The sequence below is a fragment of the Talpa europaea genome (assembly GCF_964194135.1).
Source record: "Talpa europaea genome assembly, chromosome: 7".
Taxonomy (NCBI): domain Eukaryota; kingdom Metazoa; phylum Chordata; class Mammalia; order Eulipotyphla; family Talpidae; genus Talpa; species Talpa europaea.
This window is the reverse complement of record NC_140074.1, coordinates 136,228,649-136,254,997: the sequence shown is the minus strand read 5'-3', so window position 1 is coordinate 136,254,997 and position 26,349 is coordinate 136,228,649. Positions and strand designations below refer to the sequence as shown.

The 26,349-nt window shown below is 72.5% G+C and overlaps 1 protein-coding gene across 1 annotated transcript in view; it reads right to left on the bottom strand.

The window, feature by feature from the left end:
• Positions 1 to 8,546: 8,546 nt before the first annotated feature.
• BAHCC1 (BAH domain and coiled-coil containing 1) overlaps positions 8,547 to 26,349 on the bottom strand; it is a gene marked incomplete at both ends in the record, with an annotated part of 38,436 nt that continues 20,633 nt past the window's right edge. The window contains 24 exons of the mRNA XM_084238309.1: positions 8,547 to 8,753; positions 9,043 to 9,279; positions 9,999 to 11,161; positions 11,252 to 11,425; positions 11,550 to 11,669; positions 12,094 to 12,202; positions 12,279 to 12,354; positions 12,429 to 12,543; positions 12,620 to 12,758; positions 12,833 to 12,937; positions 13,062 to 13,360; positions 13,440 to 13,606; positions 14,149 to 14,435; positions 14,880 to 14,997; positions 16,855 to 16,983; positions 17,329 to 17,465; positions 17,550 to 17,749; positions 20,319 to 21,125; positions 21,794 to 22,124; positions 22,206 to 22,417; positions 22,587 to 22,745; positions 22,823 to 23,031; positions 23,245 to 23,353; positions 23,514 to 25,265. Coding sequence (XP_084094435.1) covers positions 8,547 to 8,753; positions 9,043 to 9,279; positions 9,999 to 11,161; positions 11,252 to 11,425; positions 11,550 to 11,669; positions 12,094 to 12,202; positions 12,279 to 12,354; positions 12,429 to 12,543; positions 12,620 to 12,758; positions 12,833 to 12,937; positions 13,062 to 13,360; positions 13,440 to 13,606; positions 14,149 to 14,435; positions 14,880 to 14,997; positions 16,855 to 16,983; positions 17,329 to 17,465; positions 17,550 to 17,749; positions 20,319 to 21,125; positions 21,794 to 22,124; positions 22,206 to 22,417; positions 22,587 to 22,745; positions 22,823 to 23,031; positions 23,245 to 23,353; positions 23,514 to 25,265 — 7,361 coding nt within the window. The remainder of the gene's footprint in view (positions 8,754 to 9,042; positions 9,280 to 9,998; positions 11,162 to 11,251; positions 11,426 to 11,549; positions 11,670 to 12,093; positions 12,203 to 12,278; positions 12,355 to 12,428; positions 12,544 to 12,619; positions 12,759 to 12,832; positions 12,938 to 13,061; positions 13,361 to 13,439; positions 13,607 to 14,148; positions 14,436 to 14,879; positions 14,998 to 16,854; positions 16,984 to 17,328; positions 17,466 to 17,549; positions 17,750 to 20,318; positions 21,126 to 21,793; positions 22,125 to 22,205; positions 22,418 to 22,586; positions 22,746 to 22,822; positions 23,032 to 23,244; positions 23,354 to 23,513; positions 25,266 to 26,349) is intronic.

The window sequence follows — 26,349 nt, the reverse complement described above, 5'->3', positions numbered from 1 at the left end:
CCGCGGGGCCGGGGCGGGCAGGAGGGCGCGGCGCAGGGTCGGGCGTGCCGTGAGGGCTGCTCCCGGCGCGGGCAGGGCGGGCGGGGGCGCCCCAGAGACGGCGGGACCTCCGCGCCGTGTGGGTCGCTCCCGGGCGGGCTCGAGCTCGCGCCGGCCCGGGGGCCGAGGCTGACCCGTCCAGGCCTGGGGGGCGGGTCCGGCCAACGACGGCCCCTGTAGGGGTCCACTTGCGCCCCCCATCAGTGGGCACCTTCCGAGGCCGGTCCTGCGGCGGGAGCGGTGCGAGGGCCACGAGGGCCTGTGTGGGGCGGTGGAAAGTTCTGGAAGCGGCCAGGGGCGGCCCGGCTGCGGGTGGTCACCGCCTCCGCAGCCAGGGCAGGCGCACCCCACGGCCGCGCCCCCCGGCAGAGCCCGGCCGCGGCGCCTCCCGAGCGCCGGCGGCGCCGCTTTCCTGCTCGCCACGTCGCCCGCAGCCGCGAGGGCGGGTGCCCGCCGCGGGCACCGGGCAGAGGCTGCTGATTGGGGGGGCGCAGGGTGGGGAGCCCCCGGGGGGCAGCAGCTCCCTGCGCGGGCACCGCGCACCCCCCGGGCCGGGAGCAGAGGACTCCCCCAAGGGGCTTCTTGCTTCCTGCGCTCCCCAGGGGCAGCTCTTCTCGCCTCCCAGGGTACCTGCCGCCGGCGGGGAGCGCGCGGGGGGGGGGGGGGGCGTTCTTCGCGGGGCGTCCCCAGCGGCGCGGGCCCCGGGGCGGCCTTCCCGGCCGCGGCCGCTGGAGGGCGCCCCTGCTCCGCGCCGACCGCGTTGATCTCCTGGTCCACGCCGCGGGCGAGGGGGGCGGCGGCCGCGCGGCCGCTTCAGACCCCGTCCCCGCGCGCCGGCGGCGACCCGCCCCCACGCGCGCTGCGCCCCGGGGCGAGGCCGGCCAGCCCCACCCCCGAGCGCCCCCGGCCTCGGCGCGGCCAGTCCCCCAGCGCCAGCCCGGGGCTCCCCCGGCCACCCTGGGGGCGGGTTTGGCGCCCCCGCGGGGGGCGCGCAGGGCGCGCCTGGACGCCGCTGGCGGCCTCTCCCTGCAGCCCTGGCGCTGCCAGCCGCGGGCCTGGGGTGAAGGTGGCCCCAAGGTGGCCGGGCGTGGAGGACACCTCCGCGGGAGGCCCCAGGGGGCTCAGCGCCTGGGCAGCGGCACCCTGGCCCCCCACCTCCCGGCCGCCCTCTCCGGCTCTGCCCGCGGCGGCCGGCCCGGCGCGCAGTGCCCCCTGCGGCCCGCTGCGCCCCAGGGCAGCTCGCTGGTGAGGTGCCCACCTGCCTGGGGCGGAGAAAGTCACGTGACCTCAAGGGGCGGCCGCGGCCGGCTGTCCAGGTGGCAGCGACATCCTCACCCGGCGGGACACCCAAGGGCGCTGGGGGGGGGTGGCTGGGCGGGGGCTGCCCCAACCCCAGCCCGGGTCTCAGGGAGGCCGTCGGAGGAGGTGACCTGGTGCCACGCTGGGTGGGGCAGCGGCCCTGGGTGGGCCCTCGCCGGCCTGGGGGGCTTCCCGGCAGGTGGGTGACCGCAGCCCCCGCTCCCCTCCGCGTCTGTCCTAGCCTCAGCGTTGCAGCCTCCGGGCGGCCTCCCCCTCCGCTGGGGCGTGTCCGCCTCCCAAGACCCTCTGGAGTGCCACGCAGTGCCGTGGCCGGGGCGGTCCCGCGTGGGGGCTGCCGCGGGGTGGCCGAGGGCGCGGGGAAGCCCAGGGTGCCTGCCGCGGGGTGGCGGTGGGGCCGGGGCCGCATCAGCTCCGTCAGGTTCCCCCATGCCGGCCGGACGCTCTCGCTGCGCCGGCTGCCTTGACCTGTGCCCTCTGGCCAGCCGGACCCTTGTCCGCAGGCGGCAGGGGACACGGGCGCCTCCCGCTCTGGGCGGCACCCCGTCCTCCCTGGGGAGAGCCCCTGGCGCTGGCAGGCTGCCCCTCCGCTCTGCTCTTCCGGCCCGCTGGCCGCTCCGGCCGGGGCCTGGGTCACTGCCTCGGTCTGTCCCGCAGTGGACGCCGGCCGGGGCCGCGGGATCGCTGCGAGAGGCCCCCGCAGGCCTGGGCGCTGGTGCCGCCAGCGGGCAGTGGGCACCCTGAGTGGCACCGGAGCGGGATCAGAGCCCACCCGGACCCTTGGGGCAGGTGTCGGACTCCCAGGCCTGGCGGCTTCCCGGGCCCGCCTGGTCCAGCTGCCATTCCCGGCCTCGGGGCTGCGTCCCCTGCACCTCCCGGCGCCAGGGCTTCCCCAGGTCAGGCGCATCGGAGCACGAGGAGACCCTGGGCCTTTCCCCCTGTCGGGCCCCTGACTCTGGTCCCCGCGGTCCCCGCTGGTGGACGGGAAGGACGAGGCCCTGGTCAGGGGCGGCTTCCAGGTCCCCAGCGAGCCCGCAGCCTCCCGGGTGTGTGTGGCTCCAGGCATCTGGGCACCGGCTGGAGGCGAGGCCGCTCCAGGGCTCCGGGGACTCCAGGGCTCCGGGGCTCCAGGGACTCCAGGGCTCAGGGGCTCCGGGGCTCCAGGGGTTCAGGGCTCCGGGGCTCCAGGGCTCCAGGGACTCCAGGGGCCCAGGGCTCCGGGGTTCCAGGGCTCCGGGGACTCCAGGGCTCCGGGGCTCCAGGGCTCCAGGGCTCCGGGGACTCCAGGGCTCCGGGGCTCCAGGGACTCCAGGGCTCGGGGGCTCCGGGGCTCCAGGGGTTCAGGGTTCAGGGCTCCGGGGCTCCAGGGGTTCAGGGCTCCGGGGCTCCTGGGCTCCAGGGGTTCAGGGCTCCGGGGCTCCAGGGCTCCAGGGACTCCAGGGGCCCAGGGCTCCGGGGTTCCAGGGGCTCAGGGCTCCGGGGCTCCAGGGCCCGGCTCCGGGCCGGCGCTGCCCACGCGGAGGGCGCCCGCGGGGTGAGCGAGCGCGCCGGGCGCACGCGGGCTCCGGGGGCCGGCGGGGCGGGGCGGGGCGCGGGGGAGCCCGCGGCGGGGGGCGGAACCCGGGCCGGGCCGCCCCTCCGCGCCGCGCCCACGTGCTCGGGGAGCCGGGCCGCGCTCCACAGCCGCGCTTCCCCGGCGGCCGGCGACGGGCGGGGCCGAGGCCGGGCTGCGCTGGCGGCGGGGGCCGGGGCGCGCGAGCGGGGGGCGGGCGCGCGGCGGCGGGGCCGGGGGGGCGGGGGGGGGGCCGCCGGGCCAGAACAAAAGGGCGCCCCGCCCCCTCCCGGCCGCGGCCAATCGCCGCCGTCGCCGCCGACAGCGGCCTCTGATTGGTCGCGCGCCGGCCAATCGGGCGCGTGGGCGGCGGGCCCGGGTGACCCCACGTGGGGCGGCGCGGTCCTCTCGCCCGGGCGGGGCTCGGGGTCGGCAGCGCCCCGGGAACAGCGCGGCGCCCCCGCCCCCCGCCCTCCACGGGACCCCCGCGCCGCGCCAGCTGTCCCCGCGCCCCGGGGGGCCGCCCCCGGCCGCCTGCGGCGCCGGCCACCGCGGTCCCCCCGCACGCGCCGGAACCCAAGGGCCGCCGCGACCTTGAGCGGCCGGAGACCCGCAGGGGGTGGGGCGCGTCCGCGCCTTCTCCCCGCCCGCCGCGTGCGGGTCCCCCTGGGCCGAGGCTGGGTGGCGGGTGCCCAGCGCCCTGCGGGTCAGCCCGGGCCGGGGCGAGCAGGCCCGTCCCGAAGGAAGCGTGGCTGGAAGCCCCTCAGGCGCGCTGTCGTGTTCGGCGGGCGGTCGCCTCGCAGGCCCCGGGCCTGCCCTGGCAGCGCCCTCAGGAGCCCCCAGTAGGGAGACCCCTCCCCCAAAAGGTGCCCTGCCAGGTGGGGGCAGAGGGCGCACCTGCCGGTGCTGCGGGCCGCAGGGTGGGGCCCTTCCGAGAGGCTGTTGCCGCGGAGCTGGACGGCCTCCTCCGCCTCGCCCGCTGGAGGGTGACCGCGCGCTTTGGGGGCGCAGTCAGAGGTGGGACTTTCCTCTGGGGCCAAGGGTGTTATTCCCCCAGCAAACCCTTGCGAGGGTGCCCTTCGCTGCTGGACCGCGGCCCGGGCCCCAGGGAGGAAGAATGTGCTGCAGGTTTGAAGTGCCTGGTCCAGCAGCGGCCCGGGAGGCCCGGCGTGGCCGGCAGAGTGGGGGCGAGGGCGGGAGGGGCTCTTGGGGCAGCGCTGCAGGCCAGGTGGGAGCTGCGGCCGCGAAGGAGGTGAAGGAAGGCCGGGTCAGGAGGTGAAACTGGGGGCTCTGGCCGTGGGCTTTCCTCGTCTCTGCTACTTGGGGGTCGGGGCTTTTGTCAGGCCCCCACCTCCGCTCCGACCCGTCATAGGGTGGTGATAACGGGGCCATCAGGCAGCTTGAGAGAGGGGATGGGAGGGCGGTGCCGAGCGCAGCCTGGCACCCCTGGCACCCGCGGTCACGGCCCGTAAACGCGCGCTGTGTGCTGAGCAGCCGTGGCGTCGGGGGCTGGCGGCGGGCTGGTGGGTGCAAGGGAACCGTGGGGCAGGAGGGGCTGCAGTGAGGCGCCCCTCGATAAACCAGGCCGCGCGGCCTCCCTCGCTTTGTGCCGCGGTCGCCGAGGTAGGCTGGCGGCGGCTTGTCCTGTCTCTGGGCCCCCTACGCCCGGGGTGCGGGGGGTGGGGGGGAGGCGGGGGCTGTGAGGCGCTGCGGACCTGGCCCTGGAGGCAGGCGCGGGCACCTGGGGCCTCCGCCTCTCCGCTGGCCCTGCCGGTCACCTGGTGTGGTGGCGTCGGGGATCTGTGGGCGACCAGCTCGCTGTGGGTGCCGCGGAACTGACCGAGGAGGGGACCCCAGCACCGTCTGCGCCTCCTGCAGTCTGATGGGGCGCCCGGGCCAGCTTAGGCGCTGGAACTGGACACGTGAGCGCTCCCCACCACCCCTTCTGGAGCGGAGGCCTGCCCCCCGCCCCGTTTGCGGCAGGGATCCCCTTGCCAGCCCCGCTCTGCCTCAGTCTACCTCCAGTTGTCCCGGGGCCTGCGCCGGGGGTCCCACACTCCCGCCGTCCTCGGGTTCGGGCGAGGGTTCCGGGGACTCCATTGTCCAGGTGGACCTCTGGGGCTCAGGCTCATGTGGAGGGAGGACGGGGTGTCCCGTGGCTGGGGTCCTGCCAGGCTCCGCAGCAGGAGCAGCTGGTGGGTGCTCCCCTGCCAACCCGCGCCTCCCAGCACTCGGCTGGAGGGAGGCAGCGGCCCTGGGGGCGCCCCTCTGGAAGCCTCCGTCAGTCGTCAGCCCAGCCCCGGTGCCGTGGGGGGCCCTCGGTGGCCTTGCTCCGGGGCAGTCCCCTGTGCCCCAAAGATTGTCAGGCAGGAAAGCTGGACCCGGACCCAGTGGGCGAAGGGCAGGGTCCACAGCATGGCGCCGGGCCTGCACGGCCGGGAGGGTGCTGAGCTCGGGCAGGAGAGACGCCTCCCCGCGGGGCTGGGTGGGGCTGCTGGCGCTGCGTGACCCCCACGGTGGGCAGGAGCCCGGAGCCAGGCCTTCCTCCCAGGAGCCTCTCCCAGGGGCACGGGACCCTCTCCTTCAGGCCCGATGCCCCCATGTGGGCCTGGGTCCGGCCGCTCGTGGCCTGCGCACGGCACTTGCAGCCCGGTGCCCGGTAGGTCGTGGAATCGGAAGCGCCGCCAGCGCCGTCCGGCCCCGGGGAAAGCGTCCCGAGGGCCGCGTGTGTCTCGCCCCAGCCTGTCACGTGATGGCTCGTTTGCCTTGGTCACCAGGGCCCCGCGCTGCCCCCGGGGGCTGCCCCAGCAGCCTCAGGGCCGCGCCCTCATGCCCGGCGCTGCCGAGGGGCGGGGGGTCCTGGAAGGCAGGCGGCCCTGAGTTGAGATGGGAGGAGAGGGGCAGGGAGGCCCTGGGGGAGGGGGCAGGAGAGAGACGGGGCTGCGGGGAACGGGCCCTTGGGGGCTCGCCAAGCCTGCTCTGGGGTGCCGTGCCCGCCCCAGGCCCTCAGGGCCTTTCTCTGGCCCCACTGACCCGTGGGCGCGAGGGGGCATCCCCCTGCCTAGAGCCAGCGATGCGTCCAGGCCCGCGCCCGCAGCTCCGGGCCCACCTGCCCGCTGCCCACCCCGTGTGCCCTCAGGGCCGGTTCCCGCGCCGGAGGCCCCGGCCCTGTCCTGCGGGGCTCCACCCGGCCATGGAGGACTTGGCTCCCCCCGGCCCCTCCCCCCCCACGTGGCCTCCAGCCCTTGTCCAGCTGCTCCCTCCGCCGGAGTCCCCGCTCCTGGCCCAGTGACCCAAGCAGCCTGGGCACCCCTCCCTCTCCCGCCGCAGCTGGGCGCGCCTGGAGCGGCTGGGGCTCTGGGCAGGGGGCTGGAGCCAGACCACCTCCGCGGAGGGGGGCTGCTGAGCCCGCGGGGCCGGGATCCGGGCCATCTGCCAGACACGCGGCCCCGCGCCTGACCCCCACCCTGTCCCGGTCGCTGTGCTCCGGGCTCCGGCCGGTGGCCTTGGGCTCCCCCGGCCCAGCGGAGGACATGCGCGAAGGCGTGGGGCGGGCGGCGCGGGTGCCCGTGCGCAGACCCAGCCGTCGGCCACGGCGCCTCACTCGCGGGGGCGTCTGCTGACCGCGCGCCTCCGGCCAACCCTGGCCGGGCCTGGCGCCCAGGCCCTTCCTCGGCCGCTCAGGGGTGGAGAGGGTGTCAGGCGCCCCCTCCCTGCTGTTAGGTTTCCCCGAAAGCCCTCGGGGGCCCGCAGCCTCAATGTGTACCGGGGATGGGGGCGGCTTCCAGCCCCCCGATCTGCCACCCCACGTCATGGTCAGGACCGCCCCGGCTTGCTCCCCTGCTCGGCTGTGGTCTGCTTCTGGGGCCCAGGCCCCGCGCCTGTTCCCAACCTCCCGGGCGCCCCTCAGCCCCGGGGGCCTCCTGGGCCCCAGCACTCGCCGCCGAGAGCAGAGCGGGGACAGCGGAGACCTGCGCGAGTCCATAGATTTATTCTTAAGCAAGTTGTCCATAAAAAATTTAATACTAAAATGCTTTACATAGAGTTCGCTGTTCATAAAACCTTTGTTTTTTTGTTTGTTTGTTTTTAGTGTTTACATTGAAAAAAAATCCAACCATCCTCTTAGTTTACACATTTACAATAGTCACGCTGTGGCCGCGTGGGCCGCGGTCAGAGGGGACCCCATTCACACACACACAGGCAGGAGAAGGGGGGCGAGACCAGAGACGGGGTCGTCGGGAAGGCCGGAGGGTGCCTGCCCACGTGCCCCCGCCTGGAGCCGGCTCCGGGGCGTCTTCTCCACAGCACGCTGCTTCCCGGCCACCGTCTCCAGGACGACCACCAGGGATGAATATTGCACTCGAGCGGGGGACAAAGGGGAGCGTTGGGTGGGCGTGGGGTGCGGGGCCTCCCTGTCCCTGCACTTACTGCGGAGCTGCCGGGAGGGCAGGCGGGCCCTGCGGGCAGGGTGGGGGGTTTCCTGGGTGGAAAGGGGGCCGAGAGGGCTGGGGTAGGGTGCTGGGCACCTACGACATCCCCTTATTTCCTGGGGACCGGGGCTGTGTCTGTGGCTCACAGGAGCTCGCCCTAAGGAGCAGTGCTAACTTGGGGGGCTCTCCTCCCTCCCGGGGGGCTCGGGATCCTCTGTGCAGTGAGATGTGGGGGCACGTGCCCCTCAGTGCGTTTCAGAAACAAGGCTGCTGGGCCTGCCTCTCTGTCCCTCTTGGCCGAGGGAGGAGGTGCTGGGTGCTGGGGCTCTGAGTCCCCCGCCCCCCCACAGATGGGGCGGAGGGGTGAGCGGCTCCTGGGGGCCCTGCATGCAGGGCAGGCCCGCGCTCTGCTCCAGCACCAGCCCCCACCCGGCTGGCTGCCCTGCAGGAGGCCCAGAAGCCTCTGGCCATGCTGGGGCCTGACAAACTGGCCGTGGGAGCGGAAATCACAACTCGGAATATTCGGGAAACAAAACAAAACGTCACTTCCTTGTAGCAACACCTTAAACACTTGGTTCGTTTTCGTTTTGTTCTAAACAGAGGTAAGGGACGCGGGGCTGGCCCGGGCGAGGCCACGGGCCCCAGTGTTCACTGCAGCTGCTGGAATGCCTTCTCTCCCGAGGGAGCCTCATGGTCCAGCCCCCCAATACTTTTTCCTAGGAGATGAAGTGAAAGGAAATCCACTTGGGTGTGATTTCCTCCTCGCACAGCCCCCCGGGGCCGAGCAGGTGGCCGAGGGGCCTGTGGACGCCCGCCTGGGGCCCTGCCCGGCGGCCTGTCCTCGCAGACGCCACAGTCAGAACTCAGCTCGGCTGAGGAAAACAGTGCATTTTCAAAGAACCCCCCCAAAACAAAAATCCTCACACACACACACACACACGCACGCACGCACAGCCTCGCCACGCATGTGGGGAAATCCTCTCCACTCTTTCAGAACTTCCCCGTGGAAATACAGTATTTACAGAGAGAAATAAATAGACGACACACCTGATTCCGCGATCCCTGGTGGGAGACGGTCGGAGGTACTAGGGGATATGGCTTGGATTCTAATCTCGGGCCCCCCGGGGCCCGGGCCCAGGGCGACAGTGGGAGCCCGGCTGCGGGCCGCGAGTCTGCTCAGACGCGCCCCTGGGGCGCCGGCCCGCGGCTCAGCACACGACGGGCACGCCGTCGGCGGTCACCAGGCGGCCGGTGGTGGGGTCGTAGGTGCCCGCCAGGTAGTACAGGTCCTGCCGGCCCTGGTGCTGGCGGCTGCGCGCCATCTGCTCGTACTGCTCGCGCCCCACCACCTGGCACTTGTGGGAGATGGTCTGCACGTCGTTCTCGTCCTCGTGGCAGGACTGGTACAGCGCGTTCTGGGGGAGGGGCACGGTCAGCCCCGCCGGCGCCCGGTCCTGGGGGGCCCTGCCCAGGCTGGCAGCAGGAGCCGGGGCGCCCCTTGGGCCCGGGGCGGGGCCACGCGGCCTGCCCGTGCTGAGCGCCACCCGCACCCCGCCCCTCACCAGGACCCGCAGGCACAGGGCCGGGGGCTCCGTGGGTGCCGGGAGCGGGGAGGGTGTTCCTGAAGCCCCCCCCCCCCCCCCGCTCTTGCTCGGCCCCGCCCGCTGCTGGCCACTGGGCCCCACGGCCTCCCACCCGCCTCACCTTCCCGTCGCTCTGCCGCTTCCCCAGCTTGGTCTCCTCCGGGTGGTAGAACCACTTGACCTTCACCACCATGTTGCTGCCCCACGACTCCCACATGCTCTCGATGCGGCCGATGTAGGGCAGGTTGGGCCGCCCGGCCGACAGGAAGACGGCGCAGTCGCCGACACGCAGCGTCTCCTTGCCCCTGACGATGGCCTTGTAGAACAGCTTCCTGGCCTTCCCCTTCATGCCCCGCCTCTGCAGGGGACAGCGCCGGGGGAGGGGTGGGCAGGGGCCCGGGCGGGGCCGCTGGGGGAGGGTCCCCCGAGCTGCTGCTGCTTGGGCTGGGCCTGCCTGCCTGGACATCATGGCCGTGACGTCACCCGAGTGTGACGTCACCCAAGTGTGATGTCACATGCAGCAACTGGCTCGAAAGGAACAGGGACCTGAGGGCAGGGAGGGCTCCCCGGCCTCGGTGGAGACGCCTTCCCATGCCGGTGGATTGCATCTCGCCCAACGGGGCTGAGCCACGTGAGGGTGGAGCCCAGGACTGCTCTGGGGCGGGGTGCTGCACAGACCTGCCCCGCTGCCCTGGGGGCGCTCGGGAATCCCCCCCCCCAGCTGAAACTGAATCAAAACAGCCAGAAGGGGGGCCTCCCTGGGGGCGCAAGGGGATAAGCACCGCACTATGAAGCTGTCCGCCGCCTCTGCAGCACAAGTTCGATCCCCGGCTGGCCAGGTTGCTACCCACAGGGCGCAACAGACCTCTCCTGTCTCCCCGCTGCTCCCCTCAGCTGTGGGTTTCAGTCAGGCTGCCTGTTCTGCTCCCCGCTCTGTCTCTGGGGAATCCTCTCACCCCCCGCACCTCTGGTCTGTGCCCCAGCCCTTGTGTGCATAAATAAATAAATCTCTGGAAAAAAACTAAACAGCCAGAAGGGAGAGAGAGGGGCGCCCTGCTGCGGGGAGACGCCGCCTACCTGCGTGGGGCTCCCCGACCACTTCCAGAGCTGCCGGGCGGGCAGGAAGGCGGAGATCTTTGGCCGGTTTTCCACGGAGGGCAGCCGCTGCCTCCGGGAGAGCTCTTTGGCTTTGGAGAAGCTCGGGGGCTCCTTGCACTTGAGCTTGGACCTGCCGCCGCTGGGGCCGGCGCCCGCGCCCCCGCTGGCCCCCGCGGCCCGGGGCAGGCAGCAGCGCTGGGCGTGCGCGTGGGGGCCGCCCCCCTTGGCGCGCAGGGCCTCGGGCTGGGCCAGCAGGGCGGGCACCGGGTGGGTGAGGCAGGTCTGCAGCAGCAGCGCCGGGTCCTCGTCGTCCGAGCTGCAGGAGGAGCCCTCGTCGTCCGAGGAGCAGAGGCTGGAGGTGGACAGCGAGCCCGAGGAGGACGACGAGCAGGAGCCCGAGGAGGAGGAGGAGACGGGCAGGCGGGCGAGGAAGCGGGGGGGCACGCCGGGCGCCAGCCCGGGCCCGTCCTCCTCCTCGTCCGAGTAGGAGCTGTGGCAGTCGCTGTCGCAGGGCAGCGGGTACTCGGCCTGGCCGGCGAACTTGCGCAGCGCCAGCCCCACGGGCAGCGGGTGCGCGGGCGCCCGCCCCCTCCTGTCCCTGCCCGCCAGGGCCGGGTGCGTGTAGCTGGGGCTGGGCAGGGGCCGCCCCAGCTTGGGCCCGAAGTCCTTGTCCCCCACGAGCAGCGCCTTGCAGTTCTTGTTCTTGGGGGAGGTGACGCCCTCGTGGTCCAGCTTGACCAAGAACTCGCCACCGGCCCGCCGCCGCCCGGCCCTGTCGGCCTCCGCCCGCTCGGCCCTCTTGGCCCGCAGCAGCTTGTGGGCCGCCCCGCCGCCGCCGAAGGGCGCGTAGGAGCCGGCCAGGCTGCCGAAGGAGCCGGCCTCGAAGCCGTTGCCGAACACGGGGGCGGCCAGGCCGTGCACGGGGAACAGGGCCTCGCGGGCCCGCAGCTTCCTGGCGCCGCCGCCGAGCTGGAAGAGGTTCTGCAGCACGGCCGGCCCCTTGCTGCCCGCCGCGGCCGCCGCCTTCCGCCGGGCCTGCGCCACCGCCGACCAGCTCAGCAGGGGGCCGCCGCGCCGGCCCAGGAGGGGGTCCCCGGGCCCCGGGGCGGGCTTGGCACCGCTGGGGAGGAGCTCCGCTTTGCCTGGGGGGAGGCCGGGACGAGTCAGGACCTGCCCCCGCAGGCCGCGTCCCCTGCCCCCGCCCCGGCCCCGGGTTCTCAGCCCCCCAGTACCAGCTTTGTCTTTGCCGATGGATTTCTTGGCTGGGGTCTTGGAGGCTTCAGGGCCGTCGTGGGGCTTGGGGGACGGGCTGGGAGCAGCGGCCTCGCCAGCGGTGGGCTCGCGGGGTGTCTTCTTGGTCCTCCGGCAGCCACTGGACACCAGCAGGGCGGGCGAGGGCTCTGTGCCTGCGGGCGGGAGTGGCCTCAGGGCAGTGCTGCGGGGACCCTCGCCCTGGGGGCCCGTTGGGACCCAGGGAGGCCCTGCTCCGCCCCCACCCCGGGGCTACGGGCGGAACAGGACAATGCTCACACTGGATCTTGAAATCGGGGGGCAGCAGCCTGATGTTGGAGACGGCGATGTGGCCCGTGTCCCCGTCGTCAAACTCCACCACCACGGAGTCCAGGTCTTCCTCTTCGTCGCTGGAGGTGCCTGGGGACGGGCCGCCTCAGCACGCGGCCCTCGCTCGGGCCCACGCGGGCGGCCAGGACGGGGAGGGTCCCGGGAGGGGCTCTGGGCCCGCACAGACAGGCCGGGGGACCCACTCCCCGATCCCATCTGACCTAGGAGCTGCCACGGCGTGTGGGGAGGACCCGCCGGCCTCCACCAAGTCCGTTACCCCTCCGGGGCCCGGCCCCACCGCCCGTACCAGAGCGCAGAGTGCAGGTTACACCCGGCCAGGGCCTGTCCCCCGCTTCTGGAGCCCAGGAGTGGGGCGCTGGGGCCCCTTCCCACCAGCCAGAGCCTCCCAGCCCCTCCCCGGGCTGCTGGGGCGTCCTCTCTCCTCTGGCCCCGGCCGCAGCCCGGAAGCAGGGCCCCGCGCACTGAGCCGTGCCTGGCTGGCCCTGAGGCTCACCTCGGACCACGTTGCCGGGGTACAGGCAGCGGGACTTCTGGCTCCAGTAGGCGCAGACCCTTGTGCCGGGCGGGAGGTACCGACTGGACTGCGGCCGGACGTCGAGGACCTGGGGGCAGCGGTGCCGTGAGCAGGCGGGGCGGGCCGGGGTCAGGGCGCTGCCAGGCCCCCCGGGCGCCCCTCACCGCTTCCTGCAGCAGCTGCTCCAGGGAGTAGATCCTCTGCCGGTTGCCCCTCTCGCCCTCGATGACGATGCTGTAGCTGAGGGGCGTCCGGGAGCGTGAGGGTCTCGGTCCCCACAACGCCCGGCCGCCCCGCCCGCGCCGGCCACTCACATGTCAGGGGGCTGCAGGGTCCTGACGCTGCCCGCGTACAGCAGGCTGTCCTCCTTGGGGATGAGCACGGGCAGCCCGTCCTGCAGGTCCTCCTTGTGGATGGTGCAGGAGCGCGCTGCGGGCGGGTCAGCGGGGTCAGATGGCCGCCCACGGCTGCCCACGGCCACCCGCCCCGCCTGGCCCGTGCTCACCGAGGGCGGCGCTCTGCTCCATGCTCAGGGGGCCGCCGGCCGCCGCCTCCTCCTCCGAGAAGCTGCTGTTGTCGTCGAAGGCAAAGTCGTCCTCCACCGCGAAGCTGTCCAGCAGCCGGCTCACCGCCCGGCCCTGACCCTGGAGGGCAGGAGGGTCAGCTCCGGGCCAGGCTGGGGAGGCCTGGGACCCTTTGTGGGGACACGGGGCACTACCTGCTTGCCAGCGGCCTTGCCCTTCGCCTTGCCCAGCTTCCTGCTCCCCAGGATGGCCTTGGCGTTGCGGGGTGACAGGGCGATGGACAGGGCCCCGTTCTTGCGCTGCGGGGTGGGTGGGCAGTCACCGCACCAGCCCCAGCCGTGCCAGCTGCGGCCACTCAGGCCGAAGCTGGCGGGGGCTCCCTGCCTGGTCCCCACCCCCGGGGCACACCGGCGCCAGGCTCACCCGCAGGCCGGGCTGCAGCAGGGTGCCCTTGCGGGTGGCTCTCTTGAGGCGCTCACTGGCCAGCTTGCTGCCCTCCTCGCGGCAGAAGGCCCGGGCGGGGCTGAAGAGGGCGTCCCTGCTGGGGGCGGCCCCCGGCTCTGTCCGCAGGCTGCCTTTGGCCTGGCCCTTGGCCTTCTTCTTGCCCGGCGCCCCTGGGGGCCGGCGTCCCGGGGGCCGCTCTAGCTTGGCGCTCACCTTGGTCTTCGCCGTCCGCCTCTTGATCTTGACCTCGCTCTCTGGGCTGGACAGGCGGCAGGCCCCTGTGGAGGGAGGGCGTGGGAAGCGTGCCTGCGTCCGGGGCCCTGCCGGCCGGCCCACGCGCCCTCGCCTCCCGGTTACCTAGCAAGCCCTGCCTCTCCTTCTTCTTCTTGGCCTTCTGGTTGGCCTCCATCTTGACCACGGAGGAGGGCGAAGGCCCCAGCGCAGCAGGGTGCAGAGCCAGCCCCGGCTCCTTGGGTGGGGCCTCCGTCCCCAGCAGACCCTCGCAGCCCTCGCTGTCATAGCCGCTGCCTGGGGGCCGCAGAGACGGGTGACTCGGTTGGAGAAGCACCACTTTGGGGTGGAACAGGCTGTTTCCTTGTGTGGACATGCTGGGGTCTGAGTGGAGCCCACACCACCATCCTCTGGCTGCTGGGGGGCGGTGGGACCCAGTCTTTCCCGCCTACAAGCCCCTGTGTCTCAGGCCCGGGCAGCGCGCCCCCCTGCTGACCCTGCTTCCTCTGCCCCTGGCCCCCGCAGGCCCCTTTGTTGTCTCTGGAGCGGGACCGCCCGGTGGAGGGCCGGGAAGTGTCTAGTTCCGCGGCTCCTGCTTCTGCACAGGGGTGTGTTTGCTGGGGCCAGATAAGCCCAGGTCAGCCCGGCGGGCGGCCGTGGGAAGGCAGGCGTGTGGCTATTTTTACCCTCTTCCAGGATGCATGCGGGGCCTCTTCCTCCCCTGGCCCTGCGGGGGGCAGGGCCCAGCCCAGCCTCTGTCGGGGCCTGGCTCTGGGGACCAGCTGTCTCTGCCTGCCCCCGCCCCGAGGGCCGCTGTGGTGCTCCGGCCACCCACTTGCCTGTCTCTCGGGCCACGGCCGGCCGGCCCGGGAACCTGGGCGTCTCCCTGCCGCCGCCGCTGCCGTCGGGCTGTGGGAGCCGGGCCCCCCCGGCTGCCTTCGCGCTCTTGGCTCGGGAGAGCTTCTTCCGGATGCGCCCACCTGCGGCAGCCTCCTTCCGCCGGAAAGGGCTGAGGCCGGCGGGCAGTCCCTTGCTCTTGACCTTCGGCTTCAGCTGGGCCGCCTTGTGGGCCACCGCGGATGCCAGCTCCTGCGCGCCGCCCTTCCTGTACCGCGCCCTCTCCTGCAAAGGGGCGCGCTGCACTCACGGCCCGCAGTGCCTGCCGGGCCTGGCCCTCCAAAGCGGGCACAGGGCCTGCCTGCTGGAGTCCTGCCCCGCCGCCGCGCTCCTGACACCCCTGCGAGGCTGGTTCTGGGCGGCTGGTTGTGTCCTGGGCATGGGGACAGACTCCTGCACTGGGAAGGAGCCGCCTCTCACCTGTCCCCTGCGCCCTGCATGGGGGGCAGTTGCCGTGCAGAGAGGGAAAGGGGTGCTGGTACCCTTGGGGGAGCCACTTCCACCCAGGGTGCACCTGACACATGATCCTCACCCGACTCGGGACCCCCGTCCTGAGCAAGGAGGCCGCCCCACCAATGGCCTCTGCCGCCGGGACAGGTCAGCTCCTCCAGGCAAGGCTGGGCGGTGGGGCCCCTGCTCCCAACCTGCCTGCCCGAGTGGGGCACTCACCGCGGAGGTGGCCTGCAAGCCCGCGCACATGCCTCTCTGCAGCTTGCTCCGCTTCTTTGGGGGCTCGTCACCGCCCCGCAGCTCAGCACACAGCAGGCTCAGGCTGGACCGCACCGCCCTGGGGGCAGGCATGCAAGGGGTGTGGGCTGGCCCCGCACCTGGGCACCCTGGCCCATCCCCCCAAGCCCATCTGCCTGGTGGCGGCCTGGGTGCCTGGTGGGCTGCAGGGGGCAGCTGCATGTCCAGGCCCCCATGCTGTGCCTTCATGCTGGGCTCCGGGGACAGAGGACTGCAGGGGACCAGGAGGGCTGCTGCCATGCTGAAGTGGGGTGTCGCCTTCACTGCCCCCTCCTCTCACCCGGCTGGGAAGGGAGCTCTTGGACGAGTGTGACAGGATGGGCAGACCCGGAGGCCGCAGGCGGGGCTGGGGCTGGCCCTGTGCTCGGGCGTCAGGGCTCTAGCCACAGCTCGAGCTCCGGGCCATGCCCGGCCTCCCTGTGGCCAGACAGGACGGTGCCGGCTGTGTCTGCAGTGCTCGGTAGGGCCTGCAGGTCCCGCCCGACCCTCAGCAGGCAGTGGGCAGCTGGGAACATGGGCAGGAGCAGAGAAGACCTGGGGAGGTGCCTTGATGTGCGTCTACCCGGCTTCTGCTGCTGCCAGGGAGAGGAGGGGCGGCGTCCAGAGAAGCTGCTGCCCGAGCTCTGCTCCTAGTACAGGGGCTCCCCCAAGCTGGGTGTAGTCCCTGGGGCTCCGTCCTCAGACCCCAGCCTGTGGGAGGCCCCTGCACGCCCGCCCATCTCCCAGACGCCTGCTGACGCCCAGTGCTGGTCCGGGGCCCTCTGGGTGCTGTCTGCTTGGGCCAGTAGCTGTCCCCAGACACCCCAAGGCCGCTGCCCTGATCTCAGATGCACCCCTCCCTGCACCTGCACCCGGGCTGGGGTCCTATACCCTGGCGCACCCAGCTGCACGGCTTCACCTCGCTCTAGTGGGGACGAGCAGGGAGCTCGGCCCCTGTCCTGGGCCACACAGGGCTGGACTCTCCTCTTGCAGCACCCTAGTGCTGGGGCTGCCCCATGCATCCTTTCACCTTCCAGCCCCACAGGAGGCTGGAGGGGGTGGGGCAGCCCCGATCCTCAGGAAGAAAGGACCCTGGACAGGGTTTCCTTCTCTTTCTGGAGGCTGCTGCCCTTGCTCGGTGCCTGACGACCAGCAGGGAAGGCCCCGGGCCACCTCCCAGGGCTGGGGCCAGGCCTCCAGCGCAGCCTGGGGCTGCCCTCCCCCGCTCCCTGGCAGGCCCCCACCCCCGCGCCGGCTGGTCCTCCGGGGGAGCCCCGGGGAGCCTGGCCAGGACAACTGGGCAGGGCGGCGGGGCAGGGCTGAGCCCGGCCATATGGCACCGCCTGCCGCCGCCTGCGCCGTGCGCGCTCCCCTCCCGTAACCTTCCCTGCACTCGCTAATGTTTTGTGACATAAAGCCCTGAGATTAATTTTTTGCCTCTGTCTTAATTGAAGGAACCATTTAGTGCCGATTTAACTATTATTACCAAATCATCAGGATTGATGCAGTGCGCACACGCGCGCGCCAATCGTGTCTGGAGGAGCTCGGAGGATTTATGCAAATGGGCCTGCCGGGAGAGGCAATTTGTAGCGAGAAGGACAATTATACCAGGCCCGGGAGTGTGCCAACGAGGCGCCGGGCGGGTAATGGATAATAACACCGCGCAGCAGCCACGAGCAGCACCGCAGCGTGACCAACGGCTTTACACAGCGAGATGAAGAGCTGTCACGCCACGCGGCCGCGCGGGGGGCCGGGCGGGGCGGGCGGCCCGGCCGGGGGGCTGGGGGGAGCCGGCCGTGGAGGGCGCTGCTTCCAGGGACGCGGGCCCCGTTCCGGGAGGGGGATGCTGGACCTTCGGGGGGCATGGCCACGCTGGCCTCTGGGACCAGCCCGCCCACAGCGCCTGTGCCCGACTCACTTGACTCTCTTGCTGTCCCCCCTGGGCAGCGGGGCGCCGGGGCGCAGGGCAGGCAGCAGGCTGGTGTACTTGCGCTTCCGGGGCCGGCCGGGCCCCCGCCGGGCAGGGCTTCTGCAGCTCTCGTCTCTCCTGGGGCCGCGGGAGGGGCGGTCTGAGGCACCGGCCAGCCGAGGGCACTGCCCACGGGGGTGGTGGGGTAGGCGGCAGGCCCTGCAGAGCTTGGCATGGGGAGCCTGGCGCCGGAGGGCGGGACAGGGAACGAGCCCCGCTGCCGCCCGCCCCCAGCCTCACTGAGGCTGCGCCCCTCCCTTAGTGGCCGGGTGGCCTCTGCCCTGCGTGGCGCTGCCTGGTGGTCTCCGCTGGACCGACGCGTCACCCCTCCACAGCCTCGGGACAGGCTCAGCCCCAGCCCCACGGGTCCCCAGCTCCCCGGACACGGGGCTGCCCCTCACTGGCCCGAGCCCCGCGACTTACTCGTGGTCACGTCTGCGCTGCAGGCGCGCCAGCTCCCGCTGCTTCTCCTTGTAGCGCCGCTGGAGCTCTGCCAGCTGCACCCGCATCGCCACCTCCTGCGTGTCCAGCTGGTCGATGGCCGCCTTCAGTGGGCATACCTGTCAGGCAGGGACACGGGCCTGAGTCCAGCCCAGGCCCTGGGGCGGGAGGCAGCAGGCCGGGGCGCGCAGAGGCCCACTCACGGGCTTGGTCTTGGGCGTCCAGGTGTCCTTGCGCCGCAGGATCTGCATGCGGGGCGTGAGCGCGGCAGTCCCGCCAGGGGCCACGGTGGGGGGCCGGGCCGAGCAGGTAGGACCGTCCAGGCCGGCTGCCTCCACCAGGGACCAGGCCGAGGCCAGCGTGGCCAGGCGCTGCAGGTTGAAGGCCAGCACATCCGCCGCCTCTGTGAGGGACACCAGGATCATCGAGGGCGGGCGGTCAGACATGGCCCCTCAGAGAGGCCCTTGACGTTAGCCTGCCGAGCGGTGCGGCCAGACTCCCCCACCCGCTGCCCATGTCAGAGCGCCAGGACAGCCGAGCCTGGGGCGGGGCGGCTGGTTCTGCACAGGCCAGTAAGCACCCAGCCCCTGGCAGGACTGGCCTGCATCGGCCCATTCCCACGGTGCACGTGCCAGTCCGCAGACACGCGGGAAGTGCCACGCGCTGCCCAGACACCCTGGATCCTCGCTCCAACAGAAGACGTGGGGTCGGCGCGAGCCCAGTTCCGAGTGGCCGGGCAGGCAACTGCCTACCCCACGTGTGGCTGTGGCGGGGCCGTGGCCTGTGCCTCCACTTCCCTGCAGGCTGACGCGAGGGGTTGGACAGGGCCACTGTCAAGTGCAAGTGTCAGGTTCTGGGAAACAGGCTGCTTGGACCCGTGCAGACTTCACTCCAGGTTCACCCTTCTCTGAGGGGCACCTCCTTCCTCCACTCTCACACGGAGGCCTGGGGGCTCCCTCTCAGGCCCCAGAGGGCATTCCTGGCCCCTACCCACCCTGCATTCAGGCAGGGAACGTTCTGGCGTCCTCTGGTCCAGGTCAGGCAGGGACGGAAGGGTGCGGGGAGGCGCGAGATCCTGAGTTGTGTTCCACCCCACCCAGGGTTGGCCCTTCGGGGTGCCGCTTGGGGTCACAGCCCCAGTGGGGTGTGGAAGGACACCCTGTGCGGGGTCTACTGAGGTTGTGGACATGTCTGGGGGGGAGGCCTGGAGGGGCCTGGGGATTCCCAGTGCAGCCTCGGGGGGAGAGAATGTGGCGGGGACAGGCTGCAATGCAAGGGCAGGCTGCTCCCACCGGGACACACTGGGGCGGGGAGCCCCGAGCCGGGGTGGGGTCCTGTGCCTCCACTGACAGCAATGAGAGCACCTAGCACCCCACTCCTGGCCGCCGTTCTGTCCCGGGAGAATAGCCGGGCAGGTAGGAGTGCCCATGGGGAAGCCTGGCGCTGAGGCGGCTGGCAGAGAGGCCGGGAGAGCCAGGCCCCGTCACATGGGTGTGGGTTCAGGCGGGAGAGCCCCTCCCCTCCCCACAAACACGCGTCAGCTGCAAATGGGAAGGGGTCTGGGGGGCCCCCCTTGGGGCCAGACACCTAAGCACAGACCTCGGGAGGCAAGTGCCGGGCCCAGCTGCCATCGCCCACCAAGGCCCGCGCTGCAGGGGCTACTCCTTGGAGCCCCAGGACCACTCAGAGCCCCCCGCACATTCCCCAGGCTCAGCCTGCTGAGACGCAGCCTCGCTGGTCTGGGGCAGTGGTGCGGGCGATGTGGGCGGGGGCCATGGGGTACCCCTGTCTCAGGATCTCTGGTTCCTGTCCTTGGAAGGCAGGGGCTGCTGCCGAGGCCGTGGTGGCGTCTCGCTGCCCCCAGCCCCGCCGGGCCAGTGGGGGCTGACAGGCAGGGAAAGGCCAGGGCTGGAGGTCGGCTGGATACGGGGGGTCTGGGCGGGGCGGCACTAGGTTCAGGCTCATCTTGGAACAAAGAGGCGTCTGTGCCCCGGGAAGGCCTGCGTTTCCCCAAATCCCAGGGTGGACGGAGCCCAGGGGCACATCTCCCCCCCCCCCCCACCGCGCCAGGGGCGGAGCGGAGCTCCAGGCGTTTCCGGGAGCAGGCCTCTGCCTGGCACCCACCGCCGGGGGGCCGAGTCCCCGCCCCCACGCTCCCTGGACGTGAGCCCGGTGCGGGCAAGCCGGGCCCCGCGGCTGAGGCCTGCTGGAGGGGCTCTGGCTGCCCTGGCTGCCCACGGAGGTGCTGCACCTGGGGACTCGTGCCCCCCCATTCCTCCATCCACCTTTCACCAATCGCGCTGCCCTGACTGGGGAGACGCGGGGAGGAGGGCCCCTTGGATCGCTCCCCTTGCCCCAGCGCCCCCTCCTCCACGAGGCCACGTCCTGGGGCAGGTGATTGCAGGCGACGCGCCCCCGCCCTGCCTGGCCAGCGGCCACACCGCCCGCATGGTCTCCAGCTCATGCAGAGCAGCCCGTCCGCAGCCTCCGCGTGCAGCCCAGTGGCTGTGCCCTGGCGAGCCCCACGCCCCGCTGGCGGTGGTGGGCACCAGGGGCACAGAGGCCTCCTGGGAGGCCCCTCCCGAAGCAGCGCTCACCTGGGCAGGCCCCGCAGACAGCAAGGCCTGCACCGGCTGCTGGGGAGTGGCTTCCTGGGGTCCCTTGATGTTGGGCTGGGCCGGGGTGACTGGGGGCCCGACCCCAGAGCCCGGTGGGGGGCTGGCGATGGGCCAGGTTGCGTCCCTGGGCCCTGCCCCTGCACCCTGGGGCCTGGAGCCCCGGGAGGCTGTGGGTTGTGGGGCCGTCCTGGGCCACGGCCTCCATGCCTGGGAGGGGGCCGGAAGCCCACAGAGAGCAGCCCCTCTCCTGGCCCAGCATCCTCAGTGACGGCGGGCTGGCCCGCTGGGGTGTCCTCAACTGCCTGGGGCGCAGTGCCTCCCTGGGCCTGGCCTGGCGCCGAGGGTGGGGCTCACCTTGCAGGGCGGGTGGGCTCCTCTGCTGCTGGGGCTCGAGGTCGGCCAGCTCGCTGAGCAGGGCGATTCCAGGGGTCCCTGAGCAACGGGGCAGGGGGGCGGTGCTGGGCAGCCCCGGGACGGCGGGGGGCTGCAGGTCCCGTGAGTCGACTCCAGGCAGGTCCCCCAGGTTGACGGTGGCTGCCACCAGAGCGTCCAGGCCTGGTAGGGCCCTGGGCAGGCAGCCGCTGTGGGGAGCGGCCCTCCGGGCCCCCTCCTCCAGCCCCTCGTCCCGGCGCTCATCCTCCGGCTCAGGCTCGGCCTCCTCGGGAGCCTGGCGCTCTACCCGCTCGGCCTCCTCAGCGCCCAGGCCCCCCTCTGGCTGCTCCGGGGCCTGGAGGCTGGCCCCGTGCAAGGGCCCCGGCTCCCCGTCTCCCGCCGTGGTCCTTTCCTCCCGGGCCCCTCCCTGAGTAGAGTTAGTCCGGCCAGTGGCCTCAGGGTCCTCCCCCTTGAGGAGGGTCCCACACTGCAGTTCTCGCAGCCCCTCCAGCAGGCTGAGGTCCACTGCCTTCCCTGGGGGTCCCCGCTCGGCAGGGTGGGGGGTGGCGGTGAGGTCCTGGGTGGCCTCCCTGGCCCCCGAGGGTAGCCTGGGTGGCTCCAGACTCTTGGGGCTGCAGGGTGGTGGCTCCCCGGATGGGAACGTCCTTCCCAGCTCGGGCTGGGCCCTGGGGGTGGCGGTTTGCATAGTTTCAGGGTCCGAGAGGTCAGAAGCGGCGGCCAGGGAGAAGCCCGAGCTGGTGGCAGAGCACGAGTACCCGGGAGGCAGGTCTGCAGAGGAGCAGCCGCGTCAGGGAGCCGGCACCTGCCGGGACCCACGGGACCCACGGCCGGGAGGGCCCCGAGCCCCCCTCCCGTCCCGCTGCAACGTTGGGGGTCCTGGGGGCCACCTCCAGCACCATGTGGTCTGGCTAACCAGAAAAGGGGGTTGAAAACAAGACACTCGAGCCAAGGTTTCCCCTGAACCAGAGCGAGCGGCAGCCTGCGGAGGCATCACGCCCCATTAACTGCAATAAAAAAAATTAGAAAAACCAAAAAAACCCCCGCAGCTCCTGCCGCCGGCCTCCTTCGTGTGGAGCTGGGGCGGGTCTCCGCGCGCCCCTCGCTGCCGGCGCAAACACCGTGTGAACCCGCCTCCCCGGGAGAACCGGACAGCGCGGGCGGGTGCCAGGGCGGGACGGGACCCCAGGCACCTCTTCTTGCCTCAGGGGAGCAGGTGGTGGCTCCGGCTCGGCGACCGGCCTGCTGCCTCGCCCGTCCCTGCGCCTGCCAGCTGCCTCCCCCTTGCGGGGATGGCCTGGTCGGGGCTCCAGCGCTGGGAAGGAGCTACTGGGGACCCCGGGTGCCTCCCCTTGGGTCACTCTGAGGGGCATGGAAAGGCAGGCAGAGGCGGGGAGAGGGCGCCCACGGGCGCTGGGACGCAGGGAAGGTGCTCTCACCTGGTTCCAAGGAGCTGAGGTTGGCGCTGGGCCGCCGGCCCTCCCCACCCTTCTCCTTGGCGCTGGGCACCCTGGGGCCAGGCCCGGAGCCGGCAGCAGGGCAGACGGAGAAAGTACAGGAGGCGCCGGGGTGGGGCGGCGGTGTGGGGCAGCTGGCGGGGGGCTTCCGGGGGGGCGAGTGGCAGCAGGGCGACAGCTTGGTAGGGCCCGTGATGTCGGGCGAGGGGGCGCCCTTGGCCGAGGCGGGTAAGGCAACTGGTTTGTGAGTGGACTTCAGGGCTTTCTCCTGGGTGGCCTCCTCCGGCTCCTGGTGGTGGTCCTCGGGCTTCCGCTGTGGGTGGGGCCGGGCTCAGTGTCTCTGCCCTCTCAGGGCACCACAGGTGTGTGTGTGGGGGGGTGGGCGGGCGGGTACCTGGAAGGGGGCGGCCCGCTGCGGCTCCAGGGCCTGGGCTGGCCGCTGTGGCTGTGGCTGTGGCTGCGGCTGCTGCAGGGCATACAGCTCGGGCTGCCGCAGAAACTGGGGTCGCGCGTACACGGGAAGCTGGCCCGGGTGCTGCATGTGGGGGGCGGGGCCCCGGGCCCCATACATCGGGGGCCACAGAGAGGCCTGGTCCATGACGTCGGCTGCGGGCAGGGGCAAGGAGATGTCAGCCCAGCCCCCGGGGCCTCCCCACCCTGCCCCCTCCCTGCCCCTCCAGGCCTTGGCTGGGGGCCCTCCACAGCCCCACCCTGCACTGCTCCTCAGACCCACGGGCATCCCCGGTGCCCACAGCCCAGCCCGGGAGGCCCCTACCCAGTGCGTGGGGGGCGGCGTGGGCCGTGGGCTCCGAGGGCAGGATGACGAGCTGCGTGGGGGTGTCCTGGGACAGGGGGAAGACGGGGGGCATGGAGCTCGGCACAGAGGTGGGGAAGCCGGGAGGCAGGTTCTGATGCAGGGCCGGGTGCCCGAGGCCTGGGGACAAGGCACAGTGAGGGCAGGCCCGCCGTGCCCGCGGCCACCTGCCACCCCGCTGCCCTGGCAGCACTGACCGTAGGAGTGTCCCCCCATCCACAGGGAGGGGCTGCGGGTGCGGGGCAGCCAGGGTGGGTGGGGAGGGTGCGGGTGGGGGGCCGGCTCCCCACCCAGCTGGCCGCTCTGCAGGGAGGAGCTGCCGGCAATCATGAGGTGGGGGGCCAGGTCTCCAGGGCAGCTGCCTGACGGGTGGATCCGGGCGAATTCCACGAGGTCCTTGTTGTCCCTGCAGGTCACGGGGTGGGGCTCAGCACAGCCCCCCACCCTTACCCCCCCCAGTAGGAGGCGTTGGCTCACGGCCACCTCCCGCAGAGACCCTGACACCCAAGGGAGTCGGCAGAGCCCTAGCACAGGCAGGAGCGCAAGAGAACACGGGCCCTACACCGCTCCTAGGCACCAGCCGTGGGCTGGGGGTGCCCCAGACTGCACCCCCCCTTACTGTAGCAGCAGCTCGCGGCCGGCCAGCCCCAGGCGGTCCTCACACAGGCGCGTCCGGTCCTCTTCCGGCTCGAGGTCCAGCGCGTGGGGGGCTCGGGGCGCAGCACCAGCTGCTCGGGTCAGAGGGAAGGACAGGCTGAGGCGGGGGCCGTGGCCAAAGCTGTCGCTGTCCCCAGTGGGGTCCCGCCTGACCGGCCGGTGTGGGAATACCGGGGCCGCGCTGGGAGGGACGCTCGGGGCCAGGGGCAGCTTGGTGGGCCCCTCCCCTACCTTTGAAGGCAGGGGCTGCCCGGCCTGGCCGCCCGCTGTGGGTGCCATAGGCTGCGTCGGGCCGGCTCGTGGTGTCCTTCTGCCGGGCCAAGGCCACGGCGATGCCCACAGGCGGCTGCCGCACCTCACCATCGCCGGGCAGGGTGTCGTGCTCGCGGCTGCGGGCGCAATCGGGCCGCACCACCTCCCCGGAGGCCGGGCCCTTGGTGGCTGGGAACTTCACCTGCTGCTGGGCACAGCTGGCCCTGAGGCCACCCAGGCCCACAAGGGGCGCTTCGCGCCCGCCGACCAGCGCTTGGTTGCTGTACTGCAGCAGGCTCTTCATGGCCGAGACCTCGTCAGGCGGTGCGGGCAGCTCCTGGGGCAGCAAGGCCGCCTGCTGCAGGCTGCCCCCGAAAGGGTCAAGGTAGGGCCCACCCTTGCGCTCCTCGCCGATGGCTGCAGGGGCGCCCTGGCCCGACTGGACACCCCATGGCGGCAGGGGAGGCCCGCCATAGCCCAGAGACGCCAGCTCCAGGGCCTTGCGTGTGGCCTCTGCCCCACCGCCCCCCTGCTCCCCCTCAGGGGCCACCACGTGCTGCTGGTGCCGGATCCGGGCCACCTTCTGGGCCGCTGGGGGACACGGGGCTGCCTCCTTGCTGGCAGCCTTGTCTAAAGTGCAGCAAGTCTGGGGGACCTTCCCGCCCAGCGGGTCCTGGTGACTCGGCCGAGCACAGTCCTGGGAGGGGGCGGGCAACTCGAAGTAGCCGCCCTTGTCCAGCCCGCCCTTGGACAGCCCAGGGAAGGGGGCCTCGGGGCCGGCGCTGTGGAGGTACTCCAGGCCCTTGAGCCGGGGGTTAAGGGCCACTTCGAAGCCCCCTGGCCGGCGCTCACCCTTGGCCTCAGCCTTCAGGCGGGCATAGGGGGCGCAGTAGGGCGCGGCGTGCTCAGAGGCCGTGGTGCCATCCAGGTGCAGCTCCTTGGCCTCGCCTGCCACAGCGCAGGCCTCGGCCGCTGTGAAGGGGCGGCTTTTTTCGGTCAGGTGTCCCACGGAAGGCACGAAGGTGGGCCCGCTGGCCTTCAGGTCCCGGGGGGCTTTGTCCTGCAGCGGGCATAGCCCGTCTGGGCCCCCATGCAGCTGCAGGCAGGGGAAGGAGGTGGCGGGTGTGCTGAGGGACGGCGGGGGCCCCGCAGGCAGGCCGGACGGCACCGTGTAGGACACGGCGTGGTGCAGCATCTGCCGCCGCTCCAGGCACTCGCTGAAGGCCGGCCCGGACTCCGGGGGGCCCACCACCTCCTTGGTGCAGCGCGCAGCGGCCGCCACGCCCGCCCCAGGCCGCCCCAGCATCCCCCCCGTGCAGCTGGCCGGCGCGGCCTTGCCCAGCTCGCCGTTGAGCGCCTTGGTGCTGAGGAGGCAGGGGGCCAGGAGCTTGGGGCGGCCCTCACAGGCGCCCCGGGACACCCCGCTCTCCTTGCAGAGCCCGCCAGCCGGCTCGGCCAGCACCACTCGGTGCCGCTCCTTGCCGCCGTCCTCGTCCGCCGCCGGCCGCTCCTTGCCCTCGGCCACCTTGCCGGCCTTGTCCTTGCCCAGGTCTTTGCCCATGAGGAAGCGGTCCAGCTCCTTGGCACCCTTAGGCAAGGGGCTGGCCTCGCCCCGCTCGCGGCCGCAGGAGCTGATGGAGGGGCCGGGGGCGGCGCGGGCCACGCCAGGGAAGCCGTGGTTGGTGGGCAGCAGTGCGGGCTGGGGGGGCAGGTTGCGCAGGTAGAAGTTATCTGTGGGCCCAAGCAGTGAAGGTCGGCGGGGAGCCGGCACCGGAGGCTCAGACGCCCGCCAGCCGGAGCCCCAGGCCCGCACCCCCGGGCTAACCCCAGGCCCGCCTGGCAAAGCATGTGTGCTTGGCAGACATGCCTGCCCACTCCGAGCTCTGTCCAGGGCCCGGGGGCGGTGGGGGGGGGCGGGGCGTGTCCTCGGGGTGGCAAGGTCCTGGGTCGCCAGCACTGCCCCGCTCCCCGGGTGTCTAGGAACCGCCATCAGAACCTTAAAGTGGAAGGACCCGGCCCCAGCGGGTGCCTGAGAGGCCAGCGGGTGTGTTGTGCCGCCACTGCCCACCCTGTGTCAGGGTGACGTGCAGCAGCCAGCGCCGGCTGGCTCCCATGAGCTAAGACCCCCTGAGGAAGTGGAGTTGCACGTCTGGGAGTGGGCTGAGTCTGAAACCCCCAACTCCTCCCTCCCCACACCTGAACTGGGCGTCTCAGGCCAGGTTGGGGGGCTTGGGTAGCCCTTGAAAGATGGAGGAGAGGATGCGGCCCGACTGGCCAGCCCCCTCCTCTCGCTCTTGGCTTCCGACCCCTGTAGCCCTGGACCCACCCTGCACTGGACTCTGCTCAGCACGTGGTGCCAGCCACCCGGGATACCCCTGCTCCCTGGGTCAGGGCCAGGTTACCAGCTGGGGACCAGCGGGGTCCAGCTGAGGCTGGACAAGCAGGGTGGAAGGCCTGGAGCCGGGAGAGCAGGCTGGGGGACAGGGAAACATTTGGGACTCGTAATGCTGTCCTCGGCTGTGTGATTCCCGCCAATTTCCTGCTAATTAAAACAAGGGGCAGGGAGTAGCCTGGGAGAACCCTAATTAATTGGCTCCATTTCCAAAACCAAAGTGTCTGGGACGCGTGAAAAGCCGAGGCCACGGGCCCTGCTGCACCCCGGGGTGGACATGGGGGCCAGGAGACGGCCCGCAGCTGGGGCTCCCCTGGACAGTGTGCCGGCCCCACCCCGGCCGACCAGGTTTCTAGGGACTCGAGTCTGTCCCCTGGAGGGACGGGATCTGCACAGTCCCAGCGGGCAGCCTCCCTGGGCGGC